A 14,402-nucleotide genomic window follows, 5' to 3' on the forward strand; every position below is an offset into this window, starting at 1 on the left:
CCGCTTGTGAGACATCACCACACGTGTCCCAGTGTGTTCTTAACTCATGTTTGACTTCGACCATGTTCGAATCCGCATATAGTTTGATTGTACCAACTCCGTCAAAAGAGAGTCACCGTTTGCGGGACATTACCAAATTGGCGTGTGCCACAGTTTCCCAGAGTGTACTAAACCAATTTCCGACCTCGACCATATTCTAATCCGCAAATGGTTTGCTTTAAACAAAGCCGTCAAAAATAAGGTACCCTAGCAATTGGCAATTGAGAAATGAAGAATCAAGTCTGAAGCGAGTCTGACCACCCAATCGGATTTGTCGCCTCCTGTGACAAGCATAGTTGCCTCTTGAGGCAAGCATCGGTTGAAAAAGGCCAATTCTGATCCTGGTCGTCAAGGGTAGTACACACAATATTGAACAAGGCTGTGGAGAACGCTTGGATATCTGCAAAGCCAGGGAATGGGGGTGTATGGTAGATTTATGAGGCGCTTCGTTCAGTATTTGTACTCAAGTCTGATTTTTTTACTTAAATCAAATAATACCACACCAAGCAGTGGTGCTTTCAGTATGCAACCCAGCACAAAATGAGCTACATATAGTCTCAAAACTTCATGCAATCTTTCAATAGTTTCTGTTAAGAACCTTACAAGCTATGATCTTAAAGGTAAAATTTCGGTGACAAAAATGATCAAAATCAAAATCCAATATGGCCGCAACTACAAAACATATCGAAAAACGGCTATGCTGATTTGTTGTGTTCTGTATGGAGACAATTCTCAGAAAGTTTGAAAGCTTTTCATGCAGTGGATTCAGAGGAGATAGTATTTGAAGACAGGTACCCAAAACACCCTTTGGAAACCTTGAATCCAATATGGTTGCCTAGCCACGTGTCCAATGACCAAAGTCAAAGAACAAAAAATGTCAAGCAGCTCAAGCATCAGATACATGCAAGGTTTCAAAGTAAACGGAACAATGGTTGTGGAGCAACAGGGCAAAATATATCGTCCAAAAATACTTGTTTTTCAGTTATCTGCCCTTGGCCTTTGGGCCTATGGGCTTGGCTTTTTGGCGGGCACTAGTACCCAACGGTCTACAAACACGCACAAAATTTGAACAAAATCGAGCTAGTGGTTATTTTGCTAGGGCAGGTACAAAAATCGGCGGAATAATAAATAATAATAATAATAATAAATAATAATAATAATAATAATAATAAATCGAACGATTACAATAGGGCTCTACAGCCTTTCGGCTTGGAGCCCTAATAATAATAATAATAATAATAATAAATCGAACGATTACAATAGCGCTCTACAGCCTTTCGGCTTGGAGCCCTAACAAGGTTTCTATAACTTGTACGTTTAGTTGTACATATGTTGTATAATTAACATAACTATTTCATATTCTTGTGTAAATCATTCAATTGTAGCGGGAAAGTAACAGACATAAAGAATAATATGTTGTAAAATTGTTACAGTTTTGGGCATTAAAAAAAGGTTTTCTTGTTTCTCACTCTTTGTATGACTTTTTCCAAATGTTCTGTTTATGAGGCAGGATTTAACGTTTTAGAAGGTTAGAAACATAGAAATGTAAATGTATTTCTAATCTACCACATGACCTCTTTTCGTCACACCTTACAGCTCGAAGAAGGAAGAGGCGGCCCCGAGGCCGTAGAAACCACATTTACGCTCCCGCGCGAACACGACACACAGGTCGAGGAGATATCTTCAACAATATGCTTTGGAAGATGCATAATTTAAGTCCAATCAAAGTACTCTTACGAGCTCTTATGAGCGACGGAGGCGACGAAGCCACTTCCTAAACGAGGTCATGGAAGTGAATGGATCCAGCTTACTTATCACAAAAGCATGGGTATATAACTCACATGTCTGGATAATCGATCATGTCAATACATACATGTGTATGAGCACATCAGTGGCAAATCATTCTGTAGCAGAATTTAAGTCATTTTGTTCGATCATATAATAGATCCTACAATGAAAGTTACTAATTACATGAAGTAGGTTGTTTAGGGCTCATCACACATGTTCCAGGGCACCGTTCCATAACGGGATCTTCGCGCTTAGTCGGAACTTTGTTTTTAGGATTGGGGGTTATGATGTCCTAGTGAGTCAGTGCGTGAGACTGGTTTTACGCCGATTTTTGCAATATTCCAGGAATATCACGGCGGGGGACACCAGAAATGGGCTTCAAACATTGGACCCATGTGAGGAATCGAACCCGGGTTTTCGTCGTGACGAGCGAACGCTTTACCCACTAGGCTTCCCCACCGCCTTATGATGTCCTTGGGGTAGATCACTCCGTGGTGAGGGGCCTGGCCTTTTACTAACCGTTGAGGAACACACATGTACGAAACTGTGTTGCATATTTTGCGAGACATTCCATTTCAAGAAACTATACGCTCATTGGTGGAATGTAACTACGTTGATTGATTGACTGATTGACACTGGATAGACATTATAGATTGCTTTTGGGGGATGATAATAAACATGATAGATATCAAAATCAACCAGAATAAGTTATGTTCTGTTGTGCTTCATAAGATTACCATAAATCATGAGATTACTGTAGTTGAATAAACATTTCCTCGTCTAGGTACATGCATATGTATGTCTTCTCTCCCTCAGCACTGGTGTGGGCAATGGCTGAGGAGAGATGCTGACACCCACGTCTCTCAGCTTATCTGCATATGTCGATGGCAGCTGTTTATTATTAAAAATAAAATGTCTCAGCATATCAGATTGGAAACATAGGTATGTTCCATTTGTCTCATTCCAAATTCCATTCCATACTTAACACTATGCACCCGAAACTGCTTATTAATAAAAAAAACTAGGTGATCTTACTCTTTTGCACGTTTTAGCTTGGTGATTATTCACACGCGTTAAAAAGTAATAAAACCCCACAATGTACTACATTTTAGGCCAATCAATGTACTTGTACATACGTTGGCAGTGTTCTGTTATATTAATACCAGGAGATCTCCATTCTGTTTATTGTGAAAAAAACCCAATGTAGTCAAATTTAAACAATAAGTAAACAGAAGCTACGTGGAATACTGTGAGACACCATTTGTATTTTACGCCATTTGTACAAACCGTCCACTCTTGTGAGTATTTTTCATTGACATACATACCGTGCAGGTCACCTATTATATACCCTCAATTTTGTCTTTGTGACCGGAATGAAATGCTGTTAGGTATGACCAAGTAAAGTAAGCCTGATAGTCGTGTGTTGGCGTTACAAACAGTAAATGTACAGGTATGGTCTTACATTCTACACATATTCATACATCGAATGTACACAACGAACAGGCCTCCTTCACACTATTGCTATGTCAACACGACTGGAGCAGTGAACTGAACGCTGTGCTGTACCCAGTCCCTTTACCGAGAACGTGTCATCTATAAATAGATACCGTTGGGCTTTCCAGTGACTTGGGATATGCTTTGATATTATTATGATGAATGCTCTCTGATGCTGTGTGGCTCGGAAGCGCAGCATAGCCAGGTTCCCAGATAACAGACCATCAGATAGGTAAGAGTTGTTTGTACTATACAAATATGTACTATGTGAAACACGTTTCTTTTCTGTATGTAACGTTTTCATGCAGTATAAATGGGAATACTACAAGCAAACATGTATTTGATATTTATAGAACCTAAATGCAGGCTAATAACAATAACAAATAAGCATGACTCTATTGTGAGGTTATCTAGGACAATATCCATCTGTACTTGAGTGCATCAGTCTAGGTACACGAGGTTTGCAGTTAAACCTATACGTCCAATATCTAGAGCATTTACATATCGTATGTGCCAAGGGGCCATTTGCATGAACTGTTGATTTAATATAAAATCAATCATTTGTCGATCATAGAATGCATAATACAGTTAACGCATTTCTTGTTTAACATTACTAATGCCATATCCAGTTTCGTGTGAAATAGAAAGTAGGTTTCCAGGTAAATGATCTATTAATAGATCGGACGTGTCTGTATAGGTTGCACTTGCGTCCATATTTGCATGGATTTCTGCAAGGAGTAAGGGACCATTTCAAAAGTTTGGACACAAATCTAAATGCCTGAGTTTGAGGGTATGGGGGTTGATGGCCATGCAGGTTTTCAAATTCAACTTACCTGATTTCTCCTTTTTTGAATTAGTAACTCAACTAAGCAGCCGCCATTTCTATGTCACTGATCCTATTCTTATTCATATGATGTTCGTACATCTGGTCTTTCCACGAGATAGGGTGTCGTCGTCGCCGGCACCAGCAGTAGGTCGTTCTCATGCAGTGCGAAATGTAAAATTGGAGATACGATCTTTAAAAAACCTGATTTGCAACACCTAGTAAATAAACTTCAGTCGATAAACGTACTAAAAAAGACACAATATGCGTTTCTTTTACAGTTGTACCCCGGTAGTTGATCTGTGAACGCAAGTTGGAACAATTCGTAAATAAAAATGTTCCATTGGCATGCTAGGTTGCTTTCACATAGAGCAGCGGGGACCATTTTGTAAAACCAACGGTTGACATTTAACACTCCCATATGTTGTCATTACAGTATATATTCGGTATAACGGATTAGCAACTTGTTCGTTTTTGAATGTCTTCACATTTAAGGAAATAATGTAAGAAGGTAGTAGATCTATACAATAAATGTTAGCTGTCATTAAAAAGAAACTTTGTAATTGAATATAAATGTACCATAGAATATCAACTAATTCTGACAAGTGTTCGTGTATTATTCTCGTGGATGTAATCGTTTTAAGGCGTGTAAACTGAACTGCCAGATTATGTAAGGTGATTGGCCTTCTTAGTGGCCATGTTAATATGTTGAATGAATCTCACTGGAAATGCAACAGGCTTGTATAAATCACATTGGACTCTGAAAGACTTTAAGTGCTTATCAAAGCCCTCTGAAAGAGTTTAAATCAGTATAAATTATTCTGTATTATAATAAAAATGGTTTGTTCATCTGCATGCACGTATAGGGATGCAATTAATGTCATCAACTGATAATTCAAAATTATTATCATTGAGCTATTCTGTCGCAACTTATCATATGGTTTAACATTTTTTTGTAGGTCGAATAATTTTCAGCCAGTATGGCAAGACCGTTCAATCAACTATGTAAAGAAATGTTAAGCGAGTGGCTAGGAGAGAGGAAGCGGTTCAAGTTGTTGTTTGAAAGTGCAAACGAGTTGAACGTTCCCCATGAATTCCATAGACGTTGCGATAAAAAAGGACCGACGGTGTCTATCTTCTCGTCAGACAAGAACTTGTTTGGTGAGTATATTATGTATAGCAATGTCCAATCAAGTGTATTGTCAACTTAAATATCTTTGCGTCTTACAAAATCATTAATGCTAAAACCTAACCTAAAGCTACTTCCTTCACAAACGATCCGTATCGTTATTGAGTGGCAAAGAATTTATTTAACACAAATGTAAGTATTAAGAAACAAAAACACGAACCACTTTTTGAAAGTGACACATCCAAGTATACCAACGCACTTTCGTATACATGACACTTCATCAATTAGGTGGCATAAAAAGAGAAAGATAAATCCATCCTCGGGTATGTACAAGTAAATGAAACAGCCCAGTGTGATTCGATTTACAAAGTATAAATATGTAAATTAAAGAATCGTTTTACAAAAACACTTCTCCAAATGCAACACCCATGAAAGGTATATGAGTATCAATGAGTATTTCAAACACTTAAAGTATACTGTCCATTTGCAATCATATAGAATGCGACGGCATAGATATGAATGATTGCATCTTCTCGGTTATAACATAGGAGGGTACACTGCTGCAAGCTGGGAAGCCCAACCTTCACCAGGATCAAAATCGGATCGATCTGCTTTCGTCTTCAAGCTGTACGATCAAGGATCTTTTGATCCAAGGAAATATAACACTGATGACCACAGCTCTTCAATCTATTGTCATCCTCGTTACGGTCCAACGTTTGGCGGAGGTGACTCTGCTAGTGCTAGACGAGATATTGAAACTACGTGTGAGCGCCGCACCGTGTCCAGGCAGGATGTCATGAGGATTAAGACTGACTTGGGTCAGACGTACAACAGCCAAAGAAAACACAGAAAAGAAGATCTGATCACTCACAATCTCATTCCCACGAGATTCCAAGTTTACCAAGTTCTTGGTAAGGTTTGATTGTTTGTTTTATAACGACGCATAATTCCAGCAATATTCCAGCTGTAGTGAGTGAGTGAGTGAGTGAGTATGTCTTTTTACGCCGCTTTTAGCAATATTCCAGCAATATCACGGCGGAGGACACCAGAAATGGGCTTCACACATTGTGCCCATGTCGGGAATCGAACCCTGGTCTTCGGCGTGACGAGCGAACGCTTTAACCACAAGGCTACCCTATCGCTCCTATTCCAGCTGTAAATAATCGAGTCTCTGGACCAGAACATCCACTGATAGATCCATGAATATCTATCCACCCAATACGATGACATGCATCAATCAAGTCAGCAAGCCAGACCACCCGATCCCGTCAGTCGCCTCTTACAACAATCACAGTCGCCTTTTACGAGAAGCATGGGTTGCTGAAGATATATTATACCCCAGATCTTCACGGGTGTTCTTGGTGCACATTAATCACACCCATCACTAAGAGATGTCAGTCCAGCAGTAGGTATATGTGCAATCGTATATGTAAAAAAAACTGTTAAACATTGTGTCGACTTACTATATATCAGCTGTGCATTCGTAAAGCCAGTTACATCTCCCATTCCCAGACGTGCTGAATGCTTGTATTTGTTCTGTTAAATGCTTAAATATATGTCCTGTTGATCATGTATGTATCCCGTTAAATGCATATGTGTGTCCTGTTGAATACATGCATATATACTCTTTAAAAGAAAAAGGAAACGCAAATCCAGATTTGTGTGAGGTAGGAAAATACATTTATACGAGGAACCGTACAAGGTATTAAGCCAAAATATTGTTGAGAACACTTGCTAAATGAAGTCATCTCAGTTATCGGTATAAGGAAAAGTCCAAGATGAAGGTCAGCTACCATCAATAACGCGTATGTCCCCCGTTAGAATCGATGGCGGTATGACATGTCCTGCCCATGGAAGAGACGACTATGTGAATCACATCCTAAGGAATAGTAGCCCACTCGGCCTGCAACGCAAAGGCCAACTGCCGCAAACTCTGGGGTGGTGGTTGTCAGCGTAGCCGTCTATCCAATTCATCCCACAGGTGCTCTTTCGGGTTCAAATCCGGGGATCTGGAGGGCCAGTGGAGAAGATCAACATTGTTGTTGTGTAGAGAGGCTCCTGTGATCCGTGCTGTATGCGGTCGAGCGTTGACCTGTTGGAATACACCGTTGTCGTTGGCTGCAATTGGGAGGACGTGTGGTAGGAGAATTTCGATGATGTATCGTTCAGCCGTGAGATTGCACTTCTGTTAATATTGGCATATTGTTGAACTGTCACTGTTCGATCGACGCAGATGCCAGACAATCAAAAACCCTGCACGTTCATACCGTTTATAGTGCTGCTACTTGAGCAGTACTTGCGGCTCCGTGGCCCTTTTGTTTATGCACTGGATGCGTTTTTTTCCGAATCGTACGTGTTTCCCGACTACTGGTTTGCATGTCTTTGTTGTGATCATTTTGATTAGGGAAATTTGTCACTGACGCTATAACACATTAAACCTCTTCATTTTGCACCTCTTGGTCTGCTAATTTTCTTTTATGGCCAAAAATATCCGCTATGCGTTTCTCTAGAGTATATTTATCCTTTTGATAACTAGTATTTATCCTGTTAAATGCATATATATGTCCTGTTGATTACATGTATTTTTTCCTGTTAAATGCAAATATGTGTCCTGTTGATTACATGTATTTGTGATCCGTGAAGATCCGGGGTAGAATAGGTCTTCAGCAACCCGTGCTTGTCATGAGAGGCGACACAATCCGGATCCTGGTCGATTATCCAAAGACACATTGTGTTTAACTCAAATCACAGTTCCACTTTCCTATCTATCAAATGCCCGACATGTCCGAATACATTACAAGATTCCACTGGTAGGAATTTCACAGATCGGCGTGGTCAATACAGTGTCAAGTTGACTATGCTTGTCGTAAGAAGCGACTAACCGGATTGGATGGTCAGGCTCGCTGACTTGGTTGATGCATGTCATCGTATCCCAGTTGCGTGGATCGTATTGTATGGTCCAGATTTGATTATTTACAGACCACCGTCATAATATACCTGGAATATTGCTCGGCGTTAAACAACAAACAAACAAACAAACAAAGAAACAAACAAATTTGTTCTGTTGCGTGCATGAAATTTGTCCCGTCAAATTCAATGGCACGTTTAAACAAAAGCCACAGTTATATAATTTCAGGAACAACTAAAGGTTTTTTTCAGCTAAGTCAAACTTGATTTATAAAAGTATTATATGCGAGGGGAATTTGATGTTTTCTATATCTTTTTCAGACGATAAAGAGTATATGTCTTCCCCATGGACAACAATTAGTCACACAAATGAAGTAAGTCCTGAAGTAATATGAGATCTTATTTTCAAGCATTGTTCCCTATTTCGATAATGAAGTAGTACCACATTAACAATATACATATTATCAGACCGACTTAATTATATTTTCAGAGAATAAAGGAAGACATAGTAGCTTGTAAGTGGTCACCAGATCCCATGAAGATCCTACTTGTGAGTCGGCGAGATGCAGGCCAGTCGAGCTATATTCACAGTGTTCGCTCCGCCTTTAGAGGATATGTCACAAGCACCCTGTGCAGTAAAGGTGCAACTGAAAGTCGCAATTCCAAGGCAGGTGGAGAATTGATATACATGCATAAATATAATTCATCCATTTATCTGAACTTTTCTTTCAATGCTTGCATCTTTACACAATTATTTTTATATTACGATCTTTATGATTTAATTATTTATTTATGTGGATGCATCTGTTTGTTTAAACAAAACTATCAATTTATACATTTTAGAGGAAGGAGCATCAGGTCACAAGCGGACGAGACCGGACAGTTCTCAATTTCCGTTTGTGTGAGAGTCCGGGATTGGAAGCACCCATACATATTGCCCGTGTTAAAGACTCCTCTGGACTGATAAGGACATCATTCAAACAACTGGTAGGTTTATTGTTAAGTCGAACATGTTTTAGAGTCCAGTATTGTCGGATAGTTTTGATCACCTTGAATATTTAACGAATAGCACGTTATGTCTATGTGTATCTGTTACATACAGGTGCGACTGGGAAGCCTTGTGGTTAAAGTGTTTACTCGTCAGGGTGTCGCCTTCCTTGATATTACTGAAAGCGCAATAAATCAATATTCACTCACTGTTACATTTACAGCATCACATGTATCAATTTAGTTTTCATTGGTTATTAGATTATTGATCAAATTTGGTCTAATTTTCAGTATTCATTTGCGCAAGCGGTCATGGACTACTACGCGAAGAGCTCTCATTTGCAGAGAATGCAATGCATTGTGTTTGTTATTGACTGTAATGACGTTGATGACCTACCAAGAGATATTAAAAGGGAGTTTGACCAGTGGAAAGAAATAGCAAACAAACATAGTAAGTTCAACTAATGTATTCATCGTACTGGAATGAACAAATGGCCGTAATGATAACATGCTACATAGTGACCCATCGTATGGGCAGGCGAGGGGGTGGGAATGGGAGGGGGATTTCTGTGCTGGGATGTTTCTGAAAAGAATATTGTCTACAAAAATTCTTGAAAAAAATGATTATGCTTTAGACTGTTGAAAACATATATCTGTTTTCTAGGTAGCTGAAGCTGAAAAAATATCTAATCTCGAAGCAAAATCCAAATATCAAATGGTCGGTCTCTTAATGGATGGAGTGGTGAGGCTCGGTAACGTGAGGCTCCGTAACGTGGTTCATGGCGTACTATCATATTTCGACGGCATGGATCGTTGCTTATTCTCATAAATTGCTTGGTGGTCTGGTCGGGATTGAATTATTTACAGGCCATCGTCATATACCTGGATTAATGCTGAGTGCAGTGTTGAACAACAAACATAAATCATAATGTCCTTGTGAGGTAGGGAAGCCTTGAGGCTAAAATCTTTGTTCGCTAAAGACCAGGGTGTTGTCGCCCCGCTGTGGTGTGGTTTGAAGATTGCTGACCCAAAAGAGACGCAAAACTATTGTCACTCACTCATGATGTCGTATTACTTCACAGTAAATATTTGCATGCTGTGAAATATACATTGTACGTTATTAAGGGGATTGTTCATGATGCGAGTACCAAACGTTTAATTGGCCATCTTACATTTATTAATAGTATGTACATAATATGACAATGCACCAGCGTGATGCAGCTGTTTAATACAAGATGACATTTACATGTCATGTGTTATTTCGGACTATAAACAACTCTTTGTCCATGTGGTTAAGCTTATTTTCTTTCTGAGCAGAGATTCCACAAACAGTACTGCTGACAAAGATAGACACGGTGTGCTCAGTAGTGGACCAGGACCTGTCTCAGATATTCCATAGTTCCAAGATAGCGGATCTGGTTGGCAAGACAGCAGAGCTCATGGGGCTGCCTCGCTCTCACATCTTCCCTGTGAAGAACTATGTTCAGGAGATGGAACTGGAGAAGGATGTCGACCGCCTCACGCTGTTCAGCCTGAGGCAGATGCTAAGGTTCATACAGGATCGGCAGTGTGTGCAGAGTCCAGGCCTTCCAGAAGATATTGTGTAGCAGCTATGGTGTATGCAGAGCAGTGAATGTTTACATGGTAGTGATCCTAACGATCATATATAGACTGCATAGAAATGAATACTCTTTCGTTTCAGCCAAGTAGCATCGAACGTTTATTTATCATCAAGAAAAATTTAACCGCTCCTATAGCTTCTTATGTTCACATGTCATGTTTTTATGTTTGCCATGTCATGTCATGTGATATTGTCATTATCCCTTTATCAATGGTCACAAACATGGTCTGCGGATTGTCTGCAATCCGCTTTATCTATTATCCAAATCGAATATAGCCAGATGTTCAAACTTTCAAGAAACTCTATGCCTAGATAACCCTGATAGACTTTGAACTGTGGAAGTTTCGATTTTATGGTACCACAAGGCGAGTGTGGTTAATCTGCTTCACTGTTAATCCACTTCATTGGGAGTGAAGTTAATTTCCCCTGACCTGCCTATTTAGTAAACAAGGACTTTGCCTGTCTTTTTATTCCATTCAGAAACTGTTCTTTTTCTATTTGTCCATGTCGCCGCATTTATAGACTGTCTTCACTTAATTTCTGTAACTGAGTTTAACCAAGTGAAATACATTTCATATGACATGGTTTTAGAGAGTGCATCCATATGGAGTGAAGCGTGAGAAATGTGGTTGTAAACATGTGTGTCACCCTCTCACTCACTTATACCAGGTGGTAGTCATGCACATGAGGACCGCCTCCGTGGTCTTGTGGTAGAGCGTCCGCCCGGAGAGCGGAAGGTCCAGGGTTCGATCCCAGGCCGCGTCATACAAAAAGACGTTAAAAGATTGTACTTGTTGTTACCCTGTCTGGCGCTCGGCATTAAGGGGCTAAAACAAGGACTGGTCGGCTCGGAGTCAGTATACTGTGTCTGAGTGGGGTATTCATGTTAAACTGCGGCATGGTATCTCAGTGAGCTAGCACTATAAATCGGCATCAGTCCGGACTAGTACAAGCAGCAACACACACACATACACGTGCATGCACGTCGCTATATAAGTGCAATAATCTTGAACGCGACGTTAAACCCAATTTCACCTTCACCTCATGCACATGAGCTTCCTGTGGGCTCTCAATGCCCTGCAAATGCTATACCTGAGTCTGGTGAACAAGAGAGAGGACCAGGGTTCTGTTGGCAAGACTGTGGCTTATTAACTGAAAACGTATCGTTCAACGTAGTAGGGAAGGATACACGTACATGTAAAACAAATAAAATTACACATGTTCTAATTGGTTATTTTTGCAAATAAAATTACACATTTTCTAATTGTTTTTTTTTGCAAATAAAATTATGTATGCAGGTAAGCACTGCCACTGTGATACTAAATCTGATTGTGTTCCCAGCCATCGTGCCATATTTGTTCCTAGGTCACTCCAGCTCGTCAGTTACTTATCCTGGAAAGGTTAGATTCAGAACTTAAGTGATCATTTAATATTCCCCTACCATTTAGTGTTTTCGTTCGAAAAAGAGCAAATTTCTTTTCTGTGATATTGGTTTGTGCGCTGCTTCAAATGAAGCTGCATTTCATTATATTGGAACAAAATACAGTATATACGTTAACAATATGCTGTTTGTATTTTGCAATGCCCATGTTAGTTACAGCATAAGTATGACACAATGAAACACGGTGACACCATAGCTGTGTCACAGCTGTATAATTACCCTTGTATTGTCTTTGGCCACTGTAATACTACATCTGCACTATCAGAATCACATCATATGACAAAGGTCAAAAGACTTTATGATATGGCGACTGCTAGCCATCAAAAGGGACGGAACATTTGATGTCCCCGAACATTGTTTAAAAAAGTATCCTCCTGACTGTTAATAGAAATTAACAAAATCTGCAAAAAATTACATTGTTGAGACGTGTTTTTCTTAAAAAGAAATTCAGGCTCATAGTATTATAGGAAACAGATATCTGGTTTTGTAGCTGTAGCTGAAAAATGTGTAATCTCGATACAGAATATTGAATGATCGGTCCCTCATAGATATCACAAGAAGAGATGTAAATATAAAAATATAAATGATTGAATCACTGTTGACAACAAACTCAATATATCTGGTTTATGTCATGGAGACGCTGTTATCGTTAGGTCATCACTTATGTGTTTATATTTTAAGCATCACGTTTTATTAGTATTTATTAACATTTTTTCCGAGCTGAGAATTAATTCTTAATCTGTCCCATACGTTCGTTCAAGAAAACATGTGTATATCCATACCTGATTTCGTAAATGTTAAGTATACATTGCACAGTGTTCTGTGGGATTAATCTGAAATTATCATTTACACAAAGCAAATAACATAGTTACCATTCGTTTGGTCATCATTTGGCCCATGATATTGATATTCAAGGATAAAATCAACTCCGCATCAACTTTCATCTTTTTGTCGTTTTTTCATGCCATGTTATCAATACCTCCATGTCGGAATGATGACATCTGATTGGTCCACGTGATCTTAATAAAATATTGTGTAACCCGCCTTGGAGGGGTATACATTTCTCAGTGGGGGAATGAATCTCCTATACCCCGCCACGAGCCAATCAGGCTGCACTTGAATATCTGAGAGACTGAGTCAATGGTAGTCACGTCACATAGCGCAAGCTAGTCTCAGCTCAATCGAACAGCTGTTTTCTATCAATTTTTAATTTTTTAAATAGTTTGATTATGTCATATTAAAACATGTCGGAAAGAAAAATTCGTTTCAGCAGGATGACGAGGGGTACACGGCACCTACTCCATGTAACCCTCGTGATTCTGCTACAACGAATAATGTATCGCACCTGGGAGGGAAATACATTTCTGAGCAGGAGAATAAATCCCTTACACCCCGTCACATAGAAGACACGCTTTACGTGGATTTCTGAAATCCTTTATACCCTGCTTCGAAGCAAAGAGCCGCTCGCCCCTTGTTAATGAAAGTCAAGAAGACAGCATAAGTTAACCTCAGCGCAATCGAACAATTGTCTTTTCTTATCAACTTTGAATTTGTTTGAATTCATATATCTTAAAACATGTCGGTAAGATAAATTACCAGCACGGACACCGTCTGTGTGGTCAACCCAACAGAGATGTCAGCCTCAGACCTTCGAGACGAACTCATCTTCTTGTTGGAAAACTGTTAATTTGTAAGTTATTGTCTTGTACATACTTATATAATACTTGTGTTTACTGTGTATCAAATTTAAAATATTTGCTTTGTGGCGTATTTTTACTTTTAGTTTACGGTAAATAAAATGTTAAATATTTGCTTTGTGACGTATTTTTTCTCTTTTATGTTGACTTGCTAAACACTTTGTTGGAGGGAGATGAAATACAAGGAGAAGCCCGTAAGCAGATACCACTGGTCGCTCGGGTCTATAGTTATAGCTATCTTACTATATAGATTACACTCCCTGTAAGGAACGAATCTGTTACACAAGTACATACCATCTCCTTATAGTTCCTCGTCCACAAATCAACCCCAGCACATGTGCACAGCATGTCACACCGCGCAGTTTATTGCTGAATCCCTCTATACTCGTGACGAAAGGGAAATAATCGCACATTTTCGGGTTTTTTCACCTACTCAGATGCTTATTCCCACGTCACTTTGATCTTAAAGTGAGTGA

The 14,402-nt window shown here is 39.4% G+C and overlaps 1 protein-coding gene across 1 annotated transcript; it reads left to right on the plus strand.

The window, feature by feature from the left end:
• Positions 1–3,445: 3,445 nt before the first annotated feature.
• On the plus strand, positions 3,446–13,884 carry LOC139442861 (interferon-induced protein 44-like). Its single transcript, XM_071223764.1, has 8 exons — positions 3,446–3,553; positions 5,104–5,305; positions 5,822–6,184; positions 8,502–8,554; positions 8,671–8,847; positions 9,024–9,167; positions 9,459–9,618; positions 10,485–13,884. The coding sequence occupies exons 2-8, from the start codon at positions 5,125–5,127 to the stop codon at positions 10,772–10,774; spliced, it is 1,368 nt and encodes a 455-aa protein (XP_071079865.1). The 5' UTR covers positions 3,446–3,553; positions 5,104–5,124; the 3' UTR covers positions 10,775–13,884.
• The last annotated feature ends 518 nt before the right edge of the window (positions 13,885–14,402 follow it).

Source organism: Haliotis cracherodii, unplaced genomic scaffold, assembly GCF_022045235.1.
Source record: "Haliotis cracherodii isolate W230 unplaced genomic scaffold, xgHalCrac1.p SCAF_5, whole genome shotgun sequence".
Lineage (NCBI taxonomy): Eukaryota > Metazoa > Mollusca > Gastropoda > Lepetellida > Haliotidae > Haliotis > Haliotis cracherodii.

Excerpts from the sequence above, each read along its gene's own strand:
- LOC139442861 (XM_071223764.1), top strand. The coding sequence starts at position 5,125 with ATGGCAAGACCGTTCAATCAACTATGTAAAGAAATGTTAAGCGAGTGG. Across the intron at positions 9,168-9,458 it reads GGACATCATTCAAACAACTG|TATTCATTTGCGCAAGCGGT; the intron begins GTAGGTTTATTG and ends TCTAATTTTCAG. Across the intron at positions 9,619-10,484 it reads AGAAATAGCAAACAAACATA|AGATTCCACAAACAGTACTG; the intron begins GTAAGTTCAACT and ends CTTTCTGAGCAG.